Here is a 23,776-nt window from a genome sequence, read left to right as displayed (position 1 = left end):
ACGTACCGGATGTTCCACAACTTCCGGGCCTCAAGTCTCCGATTCCGGTTCGTTGACCTTTTTCCAAATATATACGTGTAAGATCCTTTCTTAAAAAAAGATAGAAAGAGAAGAAAACACTCGGCAAGTACATGAATATCCAAACTCGCGTTCCAAATAACAATGCCACAAGTAGAAAAATTTAAGAAAAATAAAAAATTATTAAACGCGCTATTGAAAAATTGGCCGTTCAGACAGAGACAAATACGAGATCGATATACGATTAGCCAAATAGTTGATGGTATAAATCAACTCGAACTTTTATTAATTCGTACAATATAAGAGTTGGGAAGAAAATTACTCGTAAATTTTAATTGCAAGTCGCATAAAACAAATTTAATCAAAGTAAAATGTAAAAACTTGAGAGATGCATAATCAATATACATGTATAATATAATATTGACAGATTCCACGTATACCTAATTTAGAAATAACAAAGCCTTAGAATTTACAAAGCGTTTAAACGTAGTGCTTTGTAGGCACAACTATACAAATGTTATTATTGCATTGTACATATACAGGAGTTAATGCCATGTTTTAACTGTATATGTATTTTCAATTTGCGAGCAATATTACAATGTTGTAAATTCAAATGACATTCTTTGATATATTAATTACAATGCTTAGATTGCTTAGCAATTTAATATCTCTAAAGTATTGATTATACGATACGGCTGTATTGTGTATAATTATAATAATTTGCATCTATAATATACACATCACAATTTAAATGTGTGCTTTAAAATACAAATTATCCTATATATACACTTTGTGATATATTATTAACATTATTATTTTACATTATAACATTCAATGCAAGTACATATATTGCGCAGCCTAAATCAAACATATCATAATCAATACCTTAAGAATATTAAATTAAAAATGGAAGCTATAACAAACTAGAGTTTAAACCAAAAAATTAATTTTGTATTTAAAATTGAAAAGTCGTAATCAATTTACGCGATTAATTTTGACATTTTTTAATATGTTATCGCGATTTGTGGTTTTCAGGTATATTTTAATACGTACTTTGATAACTATAGAAAAAATTAGAGTCTACTTCTATATTAGTATATAAAAACTTTGAGAACAATGTTCGAGTTTTTAGAACGTTTGATCTTTCGAAAAAGTTTGCTGAATCTGTCGAGATTAGTATCTACGTTACGTAATCTGGATTCCATTTGGATGATAATAATTTTGACTTTTTGCATCGGAAATTGCGCGTTCGAGCATAAAGTGCATTTAGCCGATGCATTTGGTTGCACAGAAACTCGGAAACAGTTATACGCGCGTTACGAAAGTTATCCCCAACTTCCTTTGTCTTCTTAATGATATTGGTGCTTTCCTAAATTCTATTGAAGCATTGTACGTACGTATACTTGCAGTTTATATAGTCGTGAGCATCTTTTGCAAAGGTCGCTACTTTATGTTATTATCCAGATTATTGTTACAGATTGTATCTGTTTTTTTTTGTTTTTTTTTTCAAAAAAATTATCTTAATCATCATACTCTCTCGTCTTTCTTTCTTTATCTCGCTCTCTTTATACTAAACCCCCTGTATACGTCTCTGAAAATGTTAAATCTACACACGTTCGCTGGTTATATCTAGAACGTGGACCGCAAGCATCTGCAATATTCACGTCTGACAAATGGGAATAGGATAGAGCTACGTTTCTCAAACTTGCACAGGTCACGAAATCCTAAGCATCTCCCGAATGTATTCTTAGTTTATGCGGGAGGAAATACAATTATATTCTGGGAATATAATATGCGCATGGTTGGCAAAAATATTTCGAACAATAATTTACAATTACATATTTAGATACTATAATAATACAACGCGCACAAATACCAGGGCAGAACGAGCGCATAGTTTTGCTCGTATATGCGATATTCTCCTTCTCCTTCCCGTAATTTCCGAAAGTTGCGATATTTATTACGGCGGCTACGAAAAACGAGACAGACTCGCCCCCTCGCGTTCGTAATTGTCAGAATCTATGCGCGGAGGGGCCCGCTATTAAATCTTGCACGAAACAAGAAAAAAATGCAAGAGCGTACGTCGCATACTTAATAAGGGAGGCAGCCACCGAATAACGATTCATCGTTTTTAATTGCACGACCGGTAGATTCGGTATTAACTACATATCGCAACGACGATCCAAAATAACGATCCAGACTTTACAGACAGGTTGCCTCTTTCGCTCCCCTTTTTGTCTCTCCCAAATAAATAAGTGCGATAAATTTATGATGAATTTCTGCCGCTGGTATGGAAAATCTAATCGATAAGAGAGAACGTCATGGTATATAATGTAACCGTCTCTCGACCAGGACAACTGTATATATGTACTCGTATATGTATATTACGAACATCACATAGAATGTCACAAGATCAACCGAATGTCCTTTTCAGTCGAGAATGTCTTTTTTCAGCCGATTTGGAATCGATTGTTCCTGGAGATGGAAATGTCAAGACATCTATTTAACCGTCGAGCTTTCGAATAATTAATCATTTCCAAAAAGAGATTTATGGAGAATTGTGAGACTTTAGGAAGATATATACGTGATTTCAAGTGCGTCCTTTATCCGGATTCTCGCTTTATGCCTTTGGTAAGACGAAATGAAGAAGCGAAAAACGCTTGAGCTCAGCAATGTAAACGACATTGATGGTTGTAATAAAAATATAAACTTATTAGAATAGAATTTAAACTCGTTAAAAAGCTTAATTGTACAAGGAAGCGATCGAAACCGAGGAAATTATGCGTGATTGAAAGGAGTAATATCCACACAGTTTCTGGGACACGTTGTAATGGCAGATCCATCGATGAGAATCGACGTAATAGTATAAGAAGCCGTTGTAGGCCGCATATCGCGCATCGTTCCGATCTGATTAGCGCGCTGATATAACATTCAATTTCCTACAGCGGATAGGTAGGGTAGATAGATTATACACGGATACCTTGGCGGATAATATTACGTGTTCCAGATCGCGCATCTCTCTCGAATGGCAGACAGCCGGGGCCGGAAGAGTATAGACGCGCGATTGAACGGTCCGATGCGGACGGATTCATTTTTTACGCGTTACCGCAGAATTATTTAAATGGAATCGCACGCGGAAGTATGCCATCTCGTTGCCATTGCAGCTAAACTGTATAAAACTGAATATCCGATTGTCGGAGCCGGATCTTTCATTAGAGGTGCTCGGTGCGAGGAAAAAAATTTTTTTTTTTTTCATATAAGAGATAGAAAAATGATACAACTTTTCGATGAATTAAAATACATGGTTAAATTTATATCCGATATATCCATTACGCGCGCTTATTATACTGTATTCTATATGCCTTTCGAAATAAAAATGCCTAAATTTCGAATCGCATCGGATTAATCAAAGACAACTGCAAAATTCCAGACATCATCGGAATACTCGTATATATTAATGATTCCGGTAACATTCTTTGTCACAAAGAGCATACAAACTGCCTAGAGTTATCTAGCACGTCAGGAGTAAAATCCTCGTGACGGAAGCTAAAGCGAATACAAAATCGAGAGATGATGAGAGAGCGAGTTAACGCGAGGGCAAAGTGAAAACTTTTTCGCTATGAGGTAAAAATCACTGCCGGTGTGCTTTCGGCGTTGCTTCGAAACCGACGATCCGTGGATTTCCGCCTACGGGGGATGGACTTGCTCTTCCCTGGCGGGACGAAAAGCGCCAGGGAAATTCTCTCTCGTTCGCGCGCTCCGGTCTTTTTCCCCTTTTTCCGAAAAACATCGTGGAAAAACGTATCACGACGCCGTGTTCTGCAACATCGCGTCGCTATATACGTACAGCTCGAAAAATCGACAGTTTCTGGTGTTTTAAACCGTGTATGCGCATACGTGTGTGCACAGGACCAGATTTTTACATTAGACACCGCGCTAGATACGAAGCCCGAGATCAATGAAATTTTGCGAAACGCGCGGATAAAGGGAAAATGAAACAAAAAAAGAACTTTTAAATCTGAATCATCAAAGCGTTGAAAAAAAATTTTTTTTCTCCCCTTCTTTAGCATACGTATGTCGTAACCAAAGCGTACGAACACATCGAATTACCGACGTGACCTATAGTTGAAAGTAATGAAAATAACACTGCGTTTCTCCCTATCGCGATCCGCGACGTAAAATATGATATATTCATATTTTTAATACCCGCGCGAGATTGCGCGAAGCGACTGTGAAATGTATAGAGAAAGACAATTCCCTACTTTAATTTCGTAATGAAAGCACAGATGAGAAATTTAGAAGCGGAACAAATCGTATTAAAATTTGATATTAAAGCTCGCGTGGAATATAGCTCGGGAATAAAAAGAGAGACAGATAAGAGAGAGCGCGCGTCTCTTCTGTCGGAAGTTACGGGAGTGCGCCGCTGTTTTCCTCGGGAAACGCTATTGGAAATTCTTTGTATGCTCCTGACTCCTGAAAGCAGCACGCGACGGGCGTTGTCAGCTAGACGACTACAAAGTATTGCAGATTTGCTCGGAGCTCGGATGAGAGACGCGGGGCGTCGAAAAATTCTCTGCTCGCCAAAAGACCGCCGTCGAAAATTTCGATGCTTCGTCGAACGAAGCATCTCGTTACTCCCTTTGAGCGCGGTCTATACCGGACGGGTATATTTTTTTTCTCACCGACAATTCGCATTTACAAACATTGCGCGCGCGCGCACCAAATTGTTATTGAAATATAAAAGTTGAGATAAAACTGCTCCGAAATAAAAAACAAATCCGTTTTTACGCTTGAGCGATCGCGGAATATATATTACGCAATTAATATGTAAATCTTCCAACATTCTTATCGCGTAAAATTGAATTCGGCCGATATCGCGGAACATATTAATGTTCGTACGAACGTAAACGAGCCTATGTGCGTGAATTTTACTCGGTCGAAAGTTTCGTCGAGCGGCGCGGAACGGGCACGCGTGAAGAAAAAAGAAACTGCTTTCACGTCCGCACTTTGCGAGGATATCGCGCGCAAATAGAAAATAGTTATACAATGCGGTATGTACCGCGCCGCTAAAGATTCGAGGCGAGAATTCCGCTACGCGCGTTTGAAAATTCTTAGCTGTGCATCCTGCGTAAATGCACGCGAGGCGCGGTTCGGAAAAATTCTCTCGCGCGCTTTACCTATACGTACGCGACGAGAGAAGAATCGTACATTCTTGCGGCCGTTTAGAAAGTATACACGCGGATAGGTTTCGCGAGGAATTGGTTAACTCTCTGCCCGATGCGCTGGCGGAGTGACTTTGCGCAAGTACATTTGCAGTAACGGGGCCGAGAGAGAGAGAGAGAGAAAGAAAAAAAAAAAATATAATATCCAGTGTGACTTATTAACACGCAGTGTCCAATTAAAATTAGAAATAGAATCCACGCTCTCCAATTTTTTTCTTTTCTTGACGAAACACACACGCGAATGTGCTTTATCCTCAATCTTTACGATTTACAAATTGTATTCCATAATAGGAATTATAAAATCAACATGTTGACGTATCATTTATGTAATATATTGGAAAAGAAAGGTCGCGCACACATTTCTTTTGAGAAACTACAAATATTTTAAATTTTTAAGCGGCAAGACATATTGTGTGTATACGAGTACAGTTTATACATAGTAAAGGATATACTATCTATAAATTTAGAATTTTTACAATTTCTCGAAGCAAAGGTGGGTAACGCGCAGCTTTCTTCTCCCAAGATATATACATTATAAAGATTTACATCGTAAAAATACAGGAAATAATATGGCCGATTACGATGTACCAGTAACACATAAGAGCTATAAAGTTTCTTTTCCCTCACTTTCTATTCGAGCATTGCTGCGAGAATATAACGATAGAGATCGTTTTAATGCAGGTTTAACCTCGCTCCATTTTAATAAGTATAAAAAAAGAACGCGGAAGAGTTTAGCATCGATTTAGGCAACGAATTCGTGTAACTCGGAAATACCCTGCGAAATATGATTATTCGTAACGCAAACTTTTCCGAAAGCGCGTCAAGTTGAATATCGAGGCTTTACTCCAGAAGCATGATTTAATGTAAGCCATTTAAGAAGGATAAAGTTTCTTTTAAAGAATTTCCATAGTACCATCCTCTTCCCGGGGAATATGGATTCGCTTAAGCCTCATTCTAATCGTGACCTGGAAAGAGTATCTCCTCTCGAGGTAAAAAAAAAAAAAAAGAATTTTTCTCCGCGCTCATAAATAAATCAGCGAGCGTCTCGCGATGAGAGAGAGAGAGAGAGAGAGAAAGATTTCTCGCGTTGTTGGAAATAAATCCACCCCCGCGCTAAAAAGTTACGCGTATTACTTCGTAATTTTTCGTGAAAAAAAAAAAAAAAAAACCGACTCGTTCTCTGTGGCTCAGCAAAACATATCCAACAATCGAAGCGCTCGGCGCAACAATGGCCCGACCGTATGAATTTTTCTTTCGGGAGAAAATAAAACTGCGGTTTTACCCACAACCTATCGGTAATTCATTCAATCCATTTTTCTCGTTTTTTTTCCGCAGATTGTTTGACTATTGTTTCGATTAACAATATTCCACAATATCGTCTCTTTCAACAATATATTATTATCCGAGCGTAAAATTTTACATTTAGCAGAAAATTGTGAATCATTATTTAATTTGTTACGCAATTTACGTAAAAAAAAAAATATATATATATATATATAAATAAATGATCGGAATTACATTAAACTCGCAACAACATTGTGTGAAATAATAAAAACAATATAATATATAGAGAAAGATAAAAAACAAATAGAAAATGTCGTTAAAAGATTAAAAATATTACGCTAAAATTCATGAATACAATAGCATATTGTAGGATTATAAAAACAATTCTGGGGAATATCGTTTCGCGGTTATACTTATTTTCTATAAAAGTAGCACACACACACACACACACATATATACACACACGCATACACATACACTGTAGAGACCGGAACTCACCTCGATCGTAAGTATCAATTCCCGAGGATGTGACACGGTTTAAATTCACCGATGTCGCGGACGAGAAGAGAACCGGAACTTGCGTACGTGTGCGCGCACAATATCCCTTCGTTATGTAAAGACCCTTACTTCGATATAACGAAGCCCCTTTCGACGAAGCTCGGCGTGTGAAAAATCGCGCGGTAAGCACCGCGTCTACCTATATTTACGACGGCGACTATATTTACGGCGACGACGACGCCGCTTCCTCGTGATGAGGTTCCTCCGAGACGCGCGAAACTCTCTCCTCTTTCGCTCGGTCCTTTCGCGCCGGACGACGCTCGTGCACTGGCTCGCGCCGCGTTCGGTGCCGCGGACTCTCCTCTCGTATGATGACCCCCTTCTAGAATTCTACGGCCCTACTGACGACGACGTCGTACATGTGTACGTGGTGCGGTCACCGACGCGACAGCGAGATCGAAATCGATCGCGCGCTTCCGAAACGAAATCCCTATATCGCGGAGAGAAGGAGAGACGATGGGCGCCGAACAATTATTACTATCCGCGCGAGTTGATGAGGCCAAGCCATTTGCAAGCTCGGCTTAGCAATTATCTCTCGATTATCCCTTTGTAGATTATATCGTCTGCGACTGCGACTGCGATACTGATACAGAGAATTAGCGCGACCTTTTAAGGATATATAATTCCAATAATATTGTATCCCCATTTATGTGCCGGTTCACCACATTAATCACGTTACATCCCCGTTTTCTCGTCGATTCCTTCAGGAATATAATCGCGATATCGATCGACAAACGGATATTGAACGATTAAGCCGAGCAGAGATCAAGACCCCGTCCCAGTTTACAAGAATAAGTAATAATTTGATTTCCTTCAATCGAGGAACACACACACATTCGAAATAATAATCCACAAAAATGAAAGAATAAAAGAGACATCAACTATTTAGCATACTTTCCAACGTTTTTAAATAAAGAATGCTCATCCTCAATATTTTTCCATTAATCAAATGCACCCATTATCTTGTGATTCTGAAATGTGATTCAAAACCATTATCGGAAATGAATTTCCGCTATAATGATATCGCAGCATAACGAGGCGCTTATTAGCCAGCTAGATTGCTAGATTGCACAAACATCGGAATGCATCGATGTCATGACCGCGACGCGACCGGTCGTATCAATAATAAATGAGGCAGAGACCAATCGATCGAAACGAATGACCCAAAAGCACCTACGATTGCTTCGACGAGATACATCGAGAAAGATGCTCTCCTAGCATCCGGCTGGACCTCTCCATCGAGGAATTTGTCACCGCGTCAGCAAAAAAGCGGGGAAATTCCGGAACTTATTGTCAACTATCGAATATAGAATCGCGACTATAGTTATATAAATTCAATTCCAATAAAAATATTATTGCAACAAGATTCGATCGTATATAAAGTCCCGTAAAAAAAATATAAAAATTGTATTTGAAGTAGATTTCGCGTCAAGAGAATTTCAATCGAAGCTTGACTCATTGTCTATCTATGCTTCATATGTAACATACCTCTCCAGGTTCTCTTTTAATAAAGAATATTTTTACGTAAATATAAAATTTATAAATTAAAAATTTCTTATATTTATATAGTTTTACCAGATTGCATTTTAATTTAATGCGTGTCTATCAACGTGTCAGTTATCGGAGATATCGATATCTTATCGATATTGTATATTTAATGCAAAAAAGTGTATAAATACCTCTTTTTCCTCGTTTCCTCCCGCGACGCCGATTATTCGTCACGTCGCGTTACTTCTCTCTTTCCCGCTATTCCTCTCCTCTCGTCAAGCGAATCAATCGTCAATCTGTGTAATTCTAACGCGCGCGTGTTGAAAATTAATGCGGTCCGGGCTTTCTGGTAGGCGAGGAATCTCGATCCTCGTGCGACCCGCTTATTCACCTTTACGGTACTCGCGGTACTCGGCGCGTCGCGCCGCGCCGGCGTGGAAACTCGCGCGGCGATACGCAAACGCGCGCTTTTGCAACGCTTCTCTATCCCGCATATTTTCGGACTTTCCTCGAAACATCGCGGATAACACATCATGATCCTTATATTTGTACTCGATCGAAAATATATTTTTATTCCGCTTATTTACAACGCTAAATACTAATGTCACAAAACTCTCGATACCGTGAACGCGGTTCCGATCTATATCTATTTGTACGCGTATAAATGAATGATAATTTATAGATTTTTCCTCTAGAAAAATTATTTCTCGTCGTTTGCGATTAGAAAATTATCACGACATTTCGATGAAGAGAAAAATCTATATTAATCGAAATTGTGATTAAAAACAAAGTAATCAGTAATTTTAGAAGCTACACGCGGAGCATTATATTCGCGTTTCGTTTTGTTTCAGATATAAAAAGAGAGAATAGTACACTCGATGATGTGAAGAAGAAGAGCTCTTCAATTCTTGCCGTTAGTGGCGCGCGTTGACCTGGACGATTGCATTCGCGAAGAAAGGCGAGGAATGTTAGAGAAAGAGAGAGATGAACAATTGTGACGAGAGGTAGGGAAATCTCCATACGAACGATGTCCTTCCTAGGTGGCCTCGGGGCACTACCGAGTAGTAGTCATCATCATCGTCGTCGTCGTCGTCGTCGTCGTCGTCGAGAGGAGAGGCCCAGTGACCGACATTCCCCTCTCTCCTGATCCACTCCTTCCTCCGATCCTCCTCCGACCGGATCTCACGGCGACACTGCGATCGTTTACGCACCGGCGACCCGAACATCGCGAGCAACCGGAACCCGCGGACTCATCGCCCTGAATTTCCGCTTGAATGAAGGAGAATCACTCGAGAACGTCACGAGCGAAATCTCGTTCCCGATATCTAAGAGAACAAAATATTTTCACGCGTCAATACACAATCACATTTTAACCGACAATGTAAAATAATATATAATAATATGCTATTATACAATATATAAAATAATATAGTAATATAATATAATAGTATGTTACATAATATTAATATTGTATAATAATAGCAATATATTAATTTATGTAATAATAATAAAATAATAATTTTTTTATACAAAATAAAATGTTTACATGTACGTATACACAGATTTCGTGACTGTTAGTATTTCTTTAGCAAATTTCCATTATCATACAAATTATTATTATTATCATTAATATTCGAACAAATTATTCGAAATATAACGGTAAAGTTTACTCGATTTGCGGGAGCCTTATCGAACGGGAAAACTCCAATTTCGCGAATTTCTGCTATTACGTACTCTCCATATCTATATATTAATTTTTACTTAACAATGATTATTGTGATTATTATTCGTTTAGTGATTTAATCGTAATTTCTGGCCGCAACATCGTTGCGTCAATGTAACAATCCGCAAACGCATTAACGCGACGGCGGAGTTCCATTAACTACAATACGGATCCCGCGCAAATCCAATTGCAAACACAATTACTATTCCGCTTAAGTGATAGGCGCGCGATTTCAGACCTTACACGATATTCGCGCGTCGCGTCGCGTCGATCCGTAGAGATCGGGACAGAATAAGCGAGGCGTCGCGATGCATCGCTCATTTCCGCTTCTATTAACGTTTTGTCGCTGCATGCTTACGTTTATGCACTTGAAGCTTGAAGCTTGAAGCGCGTCGCGATGCGTCCAGATCTCGTCATCATCGTGTCGGCTCCTCGCGATCGATAAACAATTCCACGCCGTGATTTCGCATCCGCCGGTCCAGACCCAGGCCGGGCAAACGTAATTACCGTTAATTGCGATTGCCACTCGACCGTACGGCATATTGAAAATTTTATCGTCGCCCCGGCATATTTTGGACCCGGCAAATGTCCACATGTACATATATGCATGTATGATACATGCATGCATACGTTTATAATATGTATACATATACGCCTATTCACATGCCTATTCATATACCTATTGTAGATACACTTCACCGTACATGGAGTCAGAAATGCCTCGATACATAAATTTTGCTCGGGTATCGGGATATATATATACATTCGGCGCGAGTACTTTATTTCTAAAAAAATATTTTCGCGTCACGTAACTGCAATGTAGTGTCATATTATTCGAAAAAATGGCTGCTTTAAAGTGCGATTAAATCATTTATTATTTATTATTATTCGTGTTGCGCGCGTGACTTACCTTAATTTATTTCGACGAAAAAACGAGGCAGACACGTATAGCTTCTGTCTTAACGGAAAGATAAAAGACCGGTTCCATTTATTAATGTCCGCCATATTCATCTCTCTCTCTCTCTCTCTCTCTCTCTCTCTCTCTCTCTCTCTCTCTCTCTCTCTCTCTCTCTCTCTCTCTGACGGTTACATCTTCTTTTAGAAGTTTTCCAATAATAATTTTCTGAAAAAAACCAAACTTTCAATTCTCTCTGTTATCGCGTCTTGAATTTAATCGCAATGACAATAATCTTGCATACTTGCATAGATATCGATAAATAAAAAGGAATAACTAATCTTGTACAAAACTTTTATAATCTTATCAACAACCTAGCCTCAAATATGGCAAATTAATACTCACAGTTAATATTCGCGATTTGATACCGTGTATACCATTTTCGTACGAGACAAATCAAACTCAGACTACTTTTATATTATATAAACACATTTTGTATATACGATCTTTATATAAGCCAGATAAAAGCGGAGATATTATACGTACCATGTATTATGTATGTGGACATTTTAGCGCGAAACGCAGGATGTGTGCGCGGGATGCGCGAGATGCGCGCGCAGCCGATGCGCAATAGATTCTCGCGCATATGCTCCACGTAAATGACAAGCGGTACGTCAACATAACCTGTACGTAGACGTGTCATCGTCTTTACTTTCCAATTAGATGTCTTTTTCGTATATTTAAACTTTCTCGCTATATACATACAGTGTCGATCGTTCGTGAATTAATTGTTCAAAATGGTGTCCGTTTTAAATACCGTCGATACCGCTCACGAGGACATGATACACGACGCTCAAATGGATTACTATGGTTTAAGATTAGCTACGTGCTCGAGCGATCACTTGGTGAAGATATTCGATTTAAAGAACGGCACTCAGAGCCTAGTTTCCGTTCTCAAAGGACACAACGGCCCCGTGTGGCAAATCGCATGGGCGCATCCCAAGTTTGGCAATCTTTTAGCATCTTGCAGCTACGACAGGTGCATACAGCGTTGGATTCATGCTTGATTTTTATTCTTAGATTGTTAAATAAATTTTTTTAAATATTATTTTTAATTCCATTTTTTAAGTATACACTTGAGAATTTAATTTTAAGATACTTAATAATGTAATAAAAGATAAAGGTAAAATAACAATTTAACATACGTATGAATGTTACGCAGAAAAGTGATCATCTGGAAGGAGCTTGGAGAATGGACAAAGATATACGAGCACGCGGGTCACGATTCGTCTGTCAATTCAGTCGCCTGGGCGCCGCACGAGTTCGGTTTGATCTTGGCTTGCGGAAGCTCGGATGGGTCAATCTCTGTCCTCACAAATACTGGAGATACCTGGCAAATTCAGAAAATAACAAACGCTCATACAATCGGATGCAATGCGGTTGGTTGGGGTCCGGCAGTCGATTCAGGCTCAGTCGACTCAGTCAATGCGACCCAACAGAAGAGCAGTCCTGTTAAGAGATTAGCCACAGGTGGCTGCGACAATCTAGTGAAAATATGGAAAGAGGAAGGCGACAGATGGATAGAAGAAAATAAACTAGAGGCACACAGCGATTGGGTACGATTTAATATTCCGGTGAAAATATATTGGGAGGGAGACTAACAATATAAGTGTAAGAATCTATGTGTAATTTATCAAACTTACAGGTTCGAGACGTCGCCTGGGCACCAGCGGTCGGACCATCTAGGGCCACCTTGGCGTCTTGCTCACAAGATCGTCGTGTGGTTGTGTGGACCTCTAACGATTACGCTAGTTGGACACCAAACGTTCTTAATGTCTTCGATGATGTAATCTGGAACATTGGCTGGTCGTTAACTGGCGGTATCTTAGCGATTAGTGGTGGAGACAACAAAGTCTCTCTCTGGCGCGAAAATTCCGAGGGACAGTGGGCATGTATCTCGGAATTGAATAAAGATCAAGGGAATCTTAACAATCCAGATCAACGCGCATTGTAATGTCGTTAATAGAAATGTAAAATATGACATTTTATATAAATAAGCATTGTACATTAACACAATTTGTTTGAAATTAAGTATATAAGTATATCTTAGCAAATTGCAGAATTATTACTACTAGTATTTGAATATCCACAAACATTTATCCAAAATATATAATATAATGGCGTTTAGTTGCGATTAGAATAAAGATACATTTTAATTTTTAATATATAATTTCATTATCGAAAAATTATTGATATTTTGAAGTATATATTTCGACAAAATATTTTTTACAAACAGATTATATTTTCAACAATGTATGTATATTTAGTTTATTATTTTTATAAAAGAAATACATTTTTCTAGCAGTTAAATATTATTTATATTTTATAATTACTAATCTTGAGTATATAAAGATGCGGCGAAAACTATGTCGCGTTTTATTGCAGTCGAAGCTTCCTCCATCTTTTCTTTCAAAATCGGATCACCTATGGTCACAGCCGCATTTTTGACATCTCGCAAGGTTTCGCCGAGTTGCTGTATGCATCGAACTATAATTCCTTCTTGGATGTCCGTCATTTTCATGATCTCCGCAAACGATTTAGCCTGCGCCCATTCGTGGACAACTTCCACCAAACCAAAATTCAACGGCGGAATCGTCGATAATTGATACTGTTGCTCTAAACGTTCCAGTTCCGCATGCACCTCGTTCATTATCTTGCAACCCTGAAAACAAAGGAGCATCCCGAAATTACTCGATATAAGTAAGTTTCTTTATTTACTAATTATTCGTAAGAAAAAAAAAAAAGAACAGATTAATACATTAGCGAGATTCGGTGTAAGCATAGGTTCCAAATCTGTGCGTTGCTGAAAGATCAGCGCTGACAGCAGAGCTACTATTTCTGCCGGTTGTAAAACGGTCAACACATTCTTGAGAATCAACTCCGTTATCAGCAACTCGTTACTACCCATTTGCAGCGCGACTCTTCCTTTTAAACCAACTGCAAAACAATATTAATTGTGCTATAAAGAAATATTATTCACACGTAACATTGCTATTGTGCATCGAAAGTACTTTTATCGTAATACACAAACCTCTTTCATCGCTATCTATATATCTCAAATGTTTGAGCAGTGCCACCATATTCAGATAATCCGGATACAGTGCCATTCCTTCGTCGCTAAGTTTAAGTTGGAGCTGCCGTTTCTTATCCTCGAGTTGATTTCGCTCAAACACAGGTTTAAACTGTTCTTCGAAAGTTGGCACTTCCATGCATCTCATGTCGTTGAGTTTAGATTTTAACTTGTTTCTATGCTGTAATTGAACATCATATCTCCTTAAAGAGGTCTCTTCGATATACGGGCATAGAACTTGGGCATTTGTGGCAGCGTTAAATGATAGAGAAATTAATTCTTGAACCGCCATCTGACACGTCTGCCCTGGTGGATCGTTTCTAGAGAAAAGAAATAGCAAGTGAATGAGATATTCTAAGAATTTTTGCTGCTTTGTTACGTTACTTCTTACTTGAATCGTGAAATTTGTCTCTTTTCCCAATCATTCAGTATTAAAGAGCAATCGATTTTTATCTGACACTTGGTTATCTTCAGTATATGCCACGAGTACAAAGTTATAACCTCGTGCGATGCATTGGAGCTCGGGACGAATATTTTTTTTCTCGTGAGACTAATAATTTCGCACCATTTTTCGTATATCTGAGAACTCTTAAATTCAGCAGCCTCGGAATTGAATGCGTCCGCGTCCTTGAGTATCAACACTCTGTAGTGGGTGGAACTTTTATGACGCACGACTTGCAGTACCAGGCCTAATTTGTTGTAATGATTTGCATACGATATTAACAAGATTCTGCCTTCCGTCAAAGCCTTTGCTGACTTTTTGCATTCGAACAAATAGGGACTTAAAAACTTTACGTCCTCTAGATAATCGACTGCCACTTGATAAAACATACAAAGCTTCTTTTGCATCTCAGTCAAAGGCGGCAAGTTCGATAATTCTCGCTCGACTTTTCGTAATTCGCTGCTATACGTCGCTTCCTGCGAAGCTAGCGGTGATTCCTTGAAAGACTTGCGCATCATCGCTTCAACGGTGACGGATTCATTCACCCTTCTCAAATTTAAGAGCATGGAATACGTGACTTTGAATTTCGACTCCAATGTCTGCGGCTCGCCGCACATCATAGGTTTCAGGTCGTTAAAATGCGGTATGTCGTATCTGCACATGACTATAACTGTTCCCGTCGTGTCGTGACCTCGTCGTCCGGCTCTACCGGCCATTTGTATGTATTCAGTTGGGTAGAGGATGCGAAAGTTGTTCCCGTCGTACTTTCGTATGGAATCAAACACCACCGTGCGAGCCGGCATATTAACTCCCATGGCGAAAGTTTCTGTCGCAAACAGTAACTGAAATGCAATGAAATGATAATTCTGTTATATATATATTTTTTTAATTTATAAATTCTTTACATAACGTTTCACATTACGTATTTTCAGTCTAATACAATAAAGAAGTAGAATAAAGTAGAATAAAGAATTTTACCAAAAATTTTTAAAAAATTTCTAATTACTACCTGTCATTTTCAACATGTTTTTGCGAAATTACCTTTACAACTCCACTTTGAAATAACATTTCTACGATTTCTCTCAGAATTGGCAATATCCCGCTATGATGTATACCCACGCCTTTCTCCAAAAGCTCTTGCATCATAAGTACTTGCGGTAATTCTCTATCGCTACCCTTTAGATGCTTTATATTAGATTGAAAAAATGCATGCACTTGATGCTTCTCCCTCGCGGTTGTTAAATCGAGATTTCTCAATGTGGCAGCATTCATATCACAGCGTTTTCTCGACAAGGTAAATACAACGACAGGTAACATATCCTATAAAATGTGTGATAGCGTTATACTGTGTATATATATATATATATAAATAATATATAACCATAAAATTCCTTTACAAAATTAGCATGGCTATTGATTATGTACATTTTTCTGGAGATGACTTATAAATGCTCTCCACAATACTTCTTCTTGTCTCGGAGTCATCTGATTTCTTCTTCTAGGATCCTTAAAATTTTTATTCTTTTTTTGATCAGCTGCATTAGTCGCTTTGTACCATCTATAAATTATCAAAATATTATTACACTATATACTTGTTTTGCTTGCGAATATATATGCAAGCATATGAAAGCAGGAAGAGAAATGATTTACCCATCCAATAAAAATTGGCTGTTGCCGTCGAGGACTAAAAATTTATCATCTCTAGTTTTACCATCAGTGCCAGTGTATAAGTAATGCAGAAGAGGTATTGGCCTTTTCAAAGTGCTAATCACGTACATCTTTCGCTTCTTGATACGACCGACCCAATCCGCAAATATTATTGGATTTGGTACAGTCGCAGATAACATTACTATATTGATAGATTGCGGTAAAAGAATAACAATTTCCTCCCATACGTGACCCCTCTAAAAATACAGAGGATAATATAAATTATTGTATCGTACAAATATCGTTCTTAGAATAATTAGTATGATCAATATTTCTCACATCTTCATTATTTATATAATGCACTTCATCAAAAATGACAAATTCTAAATCTCGTAAAACATCAGATGCACAATACAACATGGACTGTAGGATCTCTGTTGTCATGATTAAGCACGAAGCAGTTTGATTTATTTGCAAATCACCCGTTAATAATCCAACACTTTCAAACTTTCTCTTAAACTCGCGATATTTCTGATTTGATAAGGCTTTTATAGGCGATGTATAAATCACTCTGAAATGAGAAAATGTAACCATCAGAAAACTAATAATCAACTATTTATACAATAGCAATATTAAGTCTGCATCGACTTAGACTGCAGCTCTACCTTGTCATATGTTTTTGACTTAATGCAATGGCATATTCAGCAACGGTGGTCTTTCCTGCTGATGTATGTGCAGCAACAAAGACATTGCTGTTCTCCTCCAACTTGAGAACAGCTTGCATCTGAAAAGTGTCTAATTCATAATCAAATCTAATTGCTGGATCAGGTACTCTCTTATCAAAATCAGTTATCGGTGCGGACACATCCAACTGTTCTGCCCATTGTGTCTTTGCAACTTCTGATTGTTTTTCTGATATTTTCAAAACAGGTATATTCATCTCTTCAGGCAAAACGGGAATGTCTGTAAGTGAAATATTGTTGTCCGAAATTTGAATGTTCTCCTTTTTCGACTCCAAAGACCATAAACCAAGTGAATTTCCCTCTTCATGTATAACAGCCATTAAATTGATGTTATCATTGATTTTCAATTCTTCAGATTTTTTAATTTCTGTTTCTGTTTCATTCTTTGTGCAATTAATCGGAGTACAATTGTCGCTTTTAAATTCTACACCCGAGCTAAATCCTTTGGCTAATGTCCTCAAATCCTTTTCAAAGTCAATATCATTTAGGAATTCATTTTCAGGCAATTTAGGTTCTTCAAATCCACCAGGCCAAAAAGGAATATTACTAGGATTACCTATAAAGAATATATATATATATATATATATATATTCAGAATAATATATATAATATTATATCAGAATAATATATATAATATATATAACAGTATCTCTGATTACATCTTGATTGATATTTGTTAAAATTCAATCAAAGAATCAGATCAAAAGAAATATATATATATATATATAATAATAAGATTGCAGAGCACCTCTAACTCCATCCGTAAGTGGTCCAGGTGCACGAGTCATAGACATAGAATTTCTTGCTGTTTCTCCTGCACCTTGCAAGACAATCTCTTGCATTTCGCCAATCTTGCCTGTTATTGGATCGCGATCAAACTTCAGTGTAGTATTAATCGGAGCCAAATCAAACTCTAATAATGAATAAATATTTGGTTTACGTGGCCAATAACATTGAGCATTGTCCAGCTGATGTATAGGTAATCGGTCAGGACATTCGATGTATTCCCGTAATTCTAATTTAATGTCAGGCCAAATTGGCGGGGGCTCAATGAGTAACTGTAAAGAACCAATACATTCAAATGTATAAAATCATTATGAAGAGCCATAAACTTGATATTTAATGACAATTACCTCCGTTGATTCATTCATTGCTATGTCGAGTAGGCAGTTTCTTTGTTTAAATTTATTAATAAATTACAATAATTAATATTCTCTATAGTTATTAATACATAAGCTTTATCGAAACTAACAAACTAAGAAATAATTTGAGTTCATCATTCATTAAATAATAATAATCATTTATTATTCGAATCATTTAAATATCCGAGGATACTCGGGTCCAAAATAATTGTTTACTTTCATGCAATTAATTACATACAATTGATCAACTGTGAATTAACCTCTCCGCTCTCCGCCGTTATATGGTCACGATTAAATTATACAATGATAGAGTCATCTAGTAGCGAGAGTTACAAATAATGTATGAAAAAGATATCGACGATCGGATATATAGATTCTTCATTCATTTCGTCCAACTTCTTTGATTAGAAAACATGTAATAATAAAGCCACAACCACGCAATGTGTCAATAATCTCATATTAAACTTTTTCCTATTTTTTTACACAACTAGTATGCACACGTATATATATACATATACGTATGCAATGTATACACACATTTTATTCCTGGCAAGTTTTCAATTTTGCTCTGTCTTTATGCTTATTTTTTTTCCGCAATCGCTGAATATGCTTCTTTAATTTACCCTTACTTTTCAATTCTTCATACTGTGAGACTAAATTCAGGATTTTCTTCTCAGCTGCAAAAAACAAACAAATTAAGAGATAACACAGTTGCGAGACAAATAAAAATTATGTCATAATCATTATGTCTATTCTGTTAGCTCACATTTTTTCTTAAAGCCAGGCTTCTCTCCTCGTTTTATGGATTCCAGTACTTTCTTCTTCTCTTCCTGCTTCTTCTCTTCTTTCTCCTTACGCCTCTTTTCTTCCCTCAACTGATTTTCAAGCCTTTGAATGAGGTATTTTATCTTTGTTTTAGTTTTTGGATCAGTAGCTTCTGTTAGCTCATTTTGCAAGGTTTTAAGATCATTCTTCTTTAAGCCATTAATAAATGCGTAAGAATGTTTGAAAGCTTTCTCATTAAATGTACCGCATAAACTATCAAATCTGGGATCTCGGGCTATAACTTTCTTGACCGGAACCATTTCTCTAAATGTAGAAACTGGTTTCTTAGCGGATATTTCTCGTGGCCTGTTCTTATTTTCCCGTTTAAATTCTGTCTTTTTCTTGCTTTTGTTTCCAAATATTGTTTTATTATATATCTTGGTTCCCAATTTCTCCTTTAATTTCAGCAACTCTTCGAAACTTATGTATTTCAGTTTCTCTCTTATTTGTTCCTAAAATGCAAATAGAAAATTTATTACTATATATAAATAGTATATGAAATTTTCTTAGTAAAAAATTTTTAGTAAAAATAATAGTTATAAAATTAAGTTAAATAAGAAAAATAAAAATAGAAACTAAGAAAAATATCTTACATGATTTTTATCCTCTGCAAGTAAAGATTCTACATCATCACTCATGTTGAATTTTATTATTATATGAAATATTTAGGTTAGGATTGCAATTTATTTGCATATAATAGCATTCAATATGTTTTTGTACTTGGACTTTTGATTGTAATTTCCAAAAATTTCTTGATCTTGACGCAAATATATATTCGAGTGTTGAAGAAGGAAAAAAGCGAAAGTCTGAGGGTTGAGAGTGCAAACAAAATGAGTGTCAGTCTATCATAAACACATATGTTCATGACGCAACAAGTGATGGAAGGAAAGCGTTTGATTAACCAATCGGAGAATTTCTTTGTTCTGATTGGTCAATCAAACTCTTCGAAACTTTTGTAGCATTAAACATGTAAAATACAAAGACGGAGCATTAATTGCCGATGCATAATGTCACCGACGAGTGTATAATATTTGCATAAATCAATCATTCGTTCAGAAGAAGGTAATAATATGGCATCCTATACATTAGACACTTGATTAATATCTTTATGCATATGCATTACGCGTCTATGTATTTTCAATTCAAATTTCTCTGGATAGGCCTTAATGAGCAAACCACGTGATGGCGCGCGCAATTGTATTCGCACCATTCGCATGTTCAACAGCTTCGTTTTAAAAATTAATTAGCAAATTAACTGTTTAGTCAGTTGATTTCTGACAAAAAATATTAATAAGATGTTAATTTGTTAATTAAATTTTAAAATAATATAATAGGTTATAAAAATTAAAATAGTAATATGTTTAAAATAGTATGTTATAATGCCGTATCTGCGATTAATATTTTTTGACAGAAGAAGTTAATTTGCTAATTAATTTTAATAATTATTATGTTATAAAAATTAAAATAATATGTTATACCGAAAAAGTACACAACAGCAGTGGTGCCTGTGCCAGTTACGAGACGCGCAACACGCACACACGCCAAGCCCAAGGTCGTAGTGGTGGGGGTTGCCCAAGCCGAGCCTAGCCGAGTCGAGCCGACCGGAGCCGAGCTCCGAGCCACACGACGCGACCACCGCCATTACGTGTTTGCGACCTTGGCGTGCTGCGCGTCTCGTAACTGGCACAAACTTGTCTGTTTGCTAGGTGCATTTTCGGTTGTTCGCGATCAACGTTTGCACGCTCATCGCCGGTCCGCGACAGTACAAGTGTGAGTTTAGTGTTTTTGCATGTTTAATTATCGTACAAAACCGATTGCGTCGCGAAATTGTGATCGCGATCTCACGGGCGAGTCCATTACGCGGCCAACTTCCATTACACGGGCGGATCGAATTACCGTTGCGCTTTCGACGTAACTTTTCGGAATTTTTCGGCGTTGACGATTTCTACGTCGTTGAATTGTGATACGTAAAACATAGTGAACTGTAGTGCCCATTTCTTGGAATATCGGCAACTCCTGAGTGCGTCGCGAGAGAGTCGCCGCATCATCGTCGTTCGATGAGGTTAGGCCCACCTCCGATAAGTGAGCTTCGAAAAAAGCGGCGAAAACAGAGCATCGGTTTCATTCGCGCGCGAATAAGCTCTCGCGATTCTCGCGTTTTACCGAAACGCGTCGAAATGTGATATCTAAAATCCGGGTGTCGCCGCGCATCGCGAACAAAAACAAGTAACGCGAGTGCAAGTGTTTCGAAGCTTTTACGAGGAGGAGGCCCGGGGAGGCATCGGGCAACGGCGGAGCAACGATAGGGTAAATATAATTTATAATTTATTTAACTTTTTATGTTATTTGTGAGATTATCTATTTAAAATAAAATCATAAATGTGTATTATATTAATTTAAACACAAAACATAAATTTTCTAAATAAATTTTTAGGAATAAATAATTCATCGTTAGCGATGATATATTGGATATCGGAATATTGGAAAATTTTGATGAGAATTCCAAAATATGGACGCATTTTCGTTGCGTGCGTATTTATTCTGCATTGCGCAAGATTATGAAATATCTAATTTTACGCAATGCGCTGCGCAAATACGTGTCATTATATTGAGATACACAACACGCCCTTTTACAACCAAACGCTTATAAAGGATTAAATCATTCGCAATTGTGGATTATGCGGATTATGGTACTGCGTAAAAAGTAAAAACCGACGTCTACTCGGTAGCTCGCTCTATTGGCGCGCTCGTGACCGCCAAGGCCGTCCGAATAATCCAATAAGCATTTGTTAATTGCATTGATCTGTAGCTTTGCACTTGTTTTTTCTAACGCAACCGATTCTCATTGTCTTTGATAATCTCCCGAGAGTGAATTCGAACGAACTTTTTTTCATTCTCGAAATTACGTCAAAATCTATATGTCGACATGACGAATCGCATGTCGCAATTATGTAATATAGAGTATGTACAGACGGGGATAGGAATTAATACGTGAAAAACCCGTATCAGAGACTATGCATTGAAGATTAAAATTGAAGATTTAAGTTTGATCAATCGGAAGAAAGAAATTTTAGCTTTAGAGAAATTTTACCTTTTTGTTCTGATTAATCAAATTTTTCAATCTTTGAGCTTTAATTTTCAATGCATAATTTGATACAGGCTTTAGACAAAGTCTAAATTATATCAAATGTATATCGAAGCATGTCTTAATTGATATCTGAGCAAAAAACTGACAAAAGGAAATGCTATGAAATAAAATATATTCCGTTAATATGTCTGAATCTGATTCCGTGGATCTAATTTTTAACATTATTGTGCTTATTTTTTTTGATATTTTTCAATAATTTTGCATAATATGGAATTGAAAGTATAACTGATGCTTTCGATAATTTATTTCGTGGATTAATCTTCAAAGTAGACTTATTTGTATAAAGTTTTTCAGTTCTGCTCAAAGTAGAATTGAAGAAAAAAATTAATAGCCTAATGATATGTGTGGAATTATATTTATAATAAATTTAAAAAATTAGGAATTAGCATCTTTCAATTTTTTCTTCAATTATTATTATTTCGCGTTTAATAAAACAGTCGTTATCAGTTTTTTTTAAAGTGATATTTTTATTGTCGTAACAACTTGTGTCATTAGCGCTTTTTCCTCGTGGCTTTTGATGAGAATGAGTAATACAGAACGAAATTAGACACGATTCACAGAAATGTAATAATGAAACAAATATGATGAATAAATATGAATATAATTCTAAATTCAATAAACTTGACGAATAGGATTTTTACAGAAAAAAATTAAAGAACAGAAAATTTATATAAACATTAATGCATTATTCTAAAAACATATTCAAAATAACTCTCCATAATTTTTTGATTTATTGACTTTTGTAATACTATCAAATAAAATTGCATTTATTTCTTTAAAAATTGAGCAAATGATTTTTATAGCTAACATTATATTCGATAACTATATTAAATTTTTAAAATTTTATATAATATATATAAAATATTTATAAAAATAAATATTAATATATATTATTAATTTGTAAAATATAATTTGTAAAATAAGTGTTAACAACATTAGAATAGCATAACATTAGAGTAGCAAATAATAATAATTTGGCATCAATATCTGTATATATTTATATATGGAAGCACACGCATACATAGATTTGAATTTAGCGCGATTCTCGCTATTGGTCACGTGATTTGATTTTAGTTCGCTAACATTCGGACTTTCAGGCAGATGTCGCTCAAGTAACCAACTTCCCCCTCTCGTCAAACCAACCTTCTCACGAGGAAAGTTTGGACTTGCTAGTGTTTGTTAGCAACATGGCGGGTGTGCTGTTCGAGGATATTTTCAACGTGAAAGACATCGATCCGGAGGGGAAAAAATTCGATAGGGGTGAGTCCATATCAAAGTTTATATTTCGACACATTCGAGCGTCGCTTCGTGGCGATGCGCGCGCCTTTTTCACTGCCACAATGGCAGCATCTAGCGAGTTGGTTAGGTCGACCTTGCCGATAGCGCCGGCATAGGGAGCACATGGCACATGACAACACGATCGCACACGATAGTACGACAGTATGACAGTTCTCGATCTCAAGTCGACGAGACAAGCTCTTCTTCGGCCGATCTCGATAGATTAGACCGAA

General features: G+C 36.9%; 5 protein-coding genes across 8 annotated transcripts in view; 2 read left to right on the top strand and 3 right to left on the bottom strand.

The window, feature by feature from the left end:
* Positions 1 to 12,535, bottom strand: part of LOC145933078 (uncharacterized) — a 28,320-nt gene extending 15,785 nt beyond the window's left edge. The window contains exons 1-3 of one of the 4 annotated variants that reach the window (XM_083032527.1): positions 11,735 to 11,944; positions 11,204 to 11,416; positions 8,762 to 9,895 (exon numbers count right to left, since the gene is read on the bottom strand). The gene's annotated coding sequence lies outside the window, so the exon portion shown is untranslated. Of the gene's footprint in view, positions 1 to 7,022; positions 7,361 to 8,761; positions 9,896 to 10,651; positions 10,920 to 11,203; positions 11,417 to 11,734; positions 11,945 to 12,393 lie in introns of those variants that run through there. The other 3 variants (XM_083032530.1, XM_083032528.1, XM_083032526.1) reach the window with 3 other exon arrangements.
* Positions 11,980 to 13,473, top strand: Sec13 (nuclear pore and COPII coat complex component secretory 13). Its single transcript, XM_083032535.1, has 3 exons — positions 11,980 to 12,227; positions 12,411 to 12,804; positions 12,894 to 13,473. The coding sequence occupies exons 1-3, from the start codon at positions 11,986 to 11,988 to the stop codon at positions 13,200 to 13,202; spliced, it is 945 nt and encodes a 314-aa protein (XP_082888661.1). The 5' UTR covers positions 11,980 to 11,985; the 3' UTR covers positions 13,203 to 13,473.
* Positions 13,474 to 13,502: 29 nt separating this feature from the next.
* On the bottom strand, positions 13,503 to 18,592 carry Tst (superkiller complex helicase subunit twister). Its single transcript, XM_083032531.1, has 11 exons — positions 18,284 to 18,592; positions 17,899 to 18,208; positions 17,073 to 17,706; positions 16,747 to 16,978; positions 16,411 to 16,664; positions 16,186 to 16,318; positions 15,802 to 16,080; positions 14,710 to 15,602; positions 14,280 to 14,638; positions 14,007 to 14,185; positions 13,503 to 13,910 (listed from the first exon to the last, which is right to left on the bottom strand). Exons 1-11 carry the CDS (start codon positions 18,299 to 18,301, stop codon positions 13,581 to 13,583), a joined length of 3,621 nt encoding a protein of 1,206 aa, XP_082888657.1. The 5' UTR covers positions 18,302 to 18,592; the 3' UTR covers positions 13,503 to 13,580.
* Positions 18,593 to 18,730: 138 nt separating this feature from the next.
* On the bottom strand, positions 18,731 to 19,975 carry LOC145933081 (uncharacterized). Its single transcript, XM_083032533.1, has 3 exons — positions 19,711 to 19,975; positions 19,059 to 19,569; positions 18,731 to 18,969 (listed from the first exon to the last, which is right to left on the bottom strand). The coding sequence occupies exons 1-3, from the start codon at positions 19,753 to 19,755 to the stop codon at positions 18,833 to 18,835; spliced, it is 693 nt and encodes a 230-aa protein (XP_082888659.1). The 5' UTR covers positions 19,756 to 19,975; the 3' UTR covers positions 18,731 to 18,832.
* A 1,334-nt stretch (positions 19,976 to 21,309) lies between these two features.
* Rpb8 (DNA-directed RNA polymerases I, II, and III subunit Rpb8) overlaps positions 21,310 to 23,776 on the top strand; it is a 57,446-nt gene continuing 54,979 nt past the window's right edge. Inside the window, exons 1-2 of the mRNA XM_083032534.1 lie at positions 21,310 to 21,424; positions 23,363 to 23,525. Coding sequence (XP_082888660.1) covers positions 23,453 to 23,525 — 73 coding nt within the window. The 5' untranslated portion in view covers positions 21,310 to 21,424; positions 23,363 to 23,452. The remainder of the gene's footprint in view (positions 21,425 to 23,362; positions 23,526 to 23,776) is intronic.

Source organism: Prenolepis imparis, unplaced genomic scaffold (genome assembly GCF_030444845.1).
Source record: "Prenolepis imparis isolate NDT839.2.m4 unplaced genomic scaffold, iyPreImpa1.0 SCAF_2, whole genome shotgun sequence".
NCBI classification, from domain to species: Eukaryota; Metazoa; Arthropoda; class Insecta; order Hymenoptera; family Formicidae; genus Prenolepis; species Prenolepis imparis.
This window is presented reverse-complemented; position numbering and strand designations above follow the sequence as displayed.

Bases quoted from the DNA above. Each gene is read 5' to 3' on its own strand.
- LOC145933081 (XM_083032533.1), bottom strand. From the start codon at position 19,755: ATGAGTGATGATGTAGAATCTTTACTTGCAGAGGATAAAAATCAT. The intron at 19,570-19,710 runs GTAAGATATTTT...TTTGCATTTTAG, and splicing joins TTGCAGAGGATAAAAATCAT to GAACAAATAAGAGAGAAACT. The intron at 18,970-19,058 runs GTGAGCTAACAG...TGTTTTTTGCAG, and splicing joins GCCTGGCTTTAAGAAAAAAT to CTGAGAAGAAAATCCTGAAT.
- Tst (XM_083032531.1), bottom strand. The intron at 16,319-16,410 runs GTAAATCATTTC...GATAATTTATAG, and splicing joins AGCCAATTTTTATTGGATGG to ATGGTACAAAGCGACTAATG. The intron at 14,186-14,279 runs GTTTGTGTATTA...ATTGTTTTGCAG, and splicing joins TATAGATAGCGATGAAAGAG to TTGGTTTAAAAGGAAGAGTC.
- Sec13 (XM_083032535.1), top strand. From the start codon at position 11,986: ATGGTGTCCGTTTTAAATACCGTCGATACCGCTCACGAGGACATGATA. The intron at 12,228-12,410 runs GTGCATACAGCG...AATGTTACGCAG, and splicing joins GCATCTTGCAGCTACGACAG to AAAAGTGATCATCTGGAAGG. The intron at 12,805-12,893 runs GTACGATTTAAT...TCAAACTTACAG, and splicing joins TAGAGGCACACAGCGATTGG to GTTCGAGACGTCGCCTGGGC.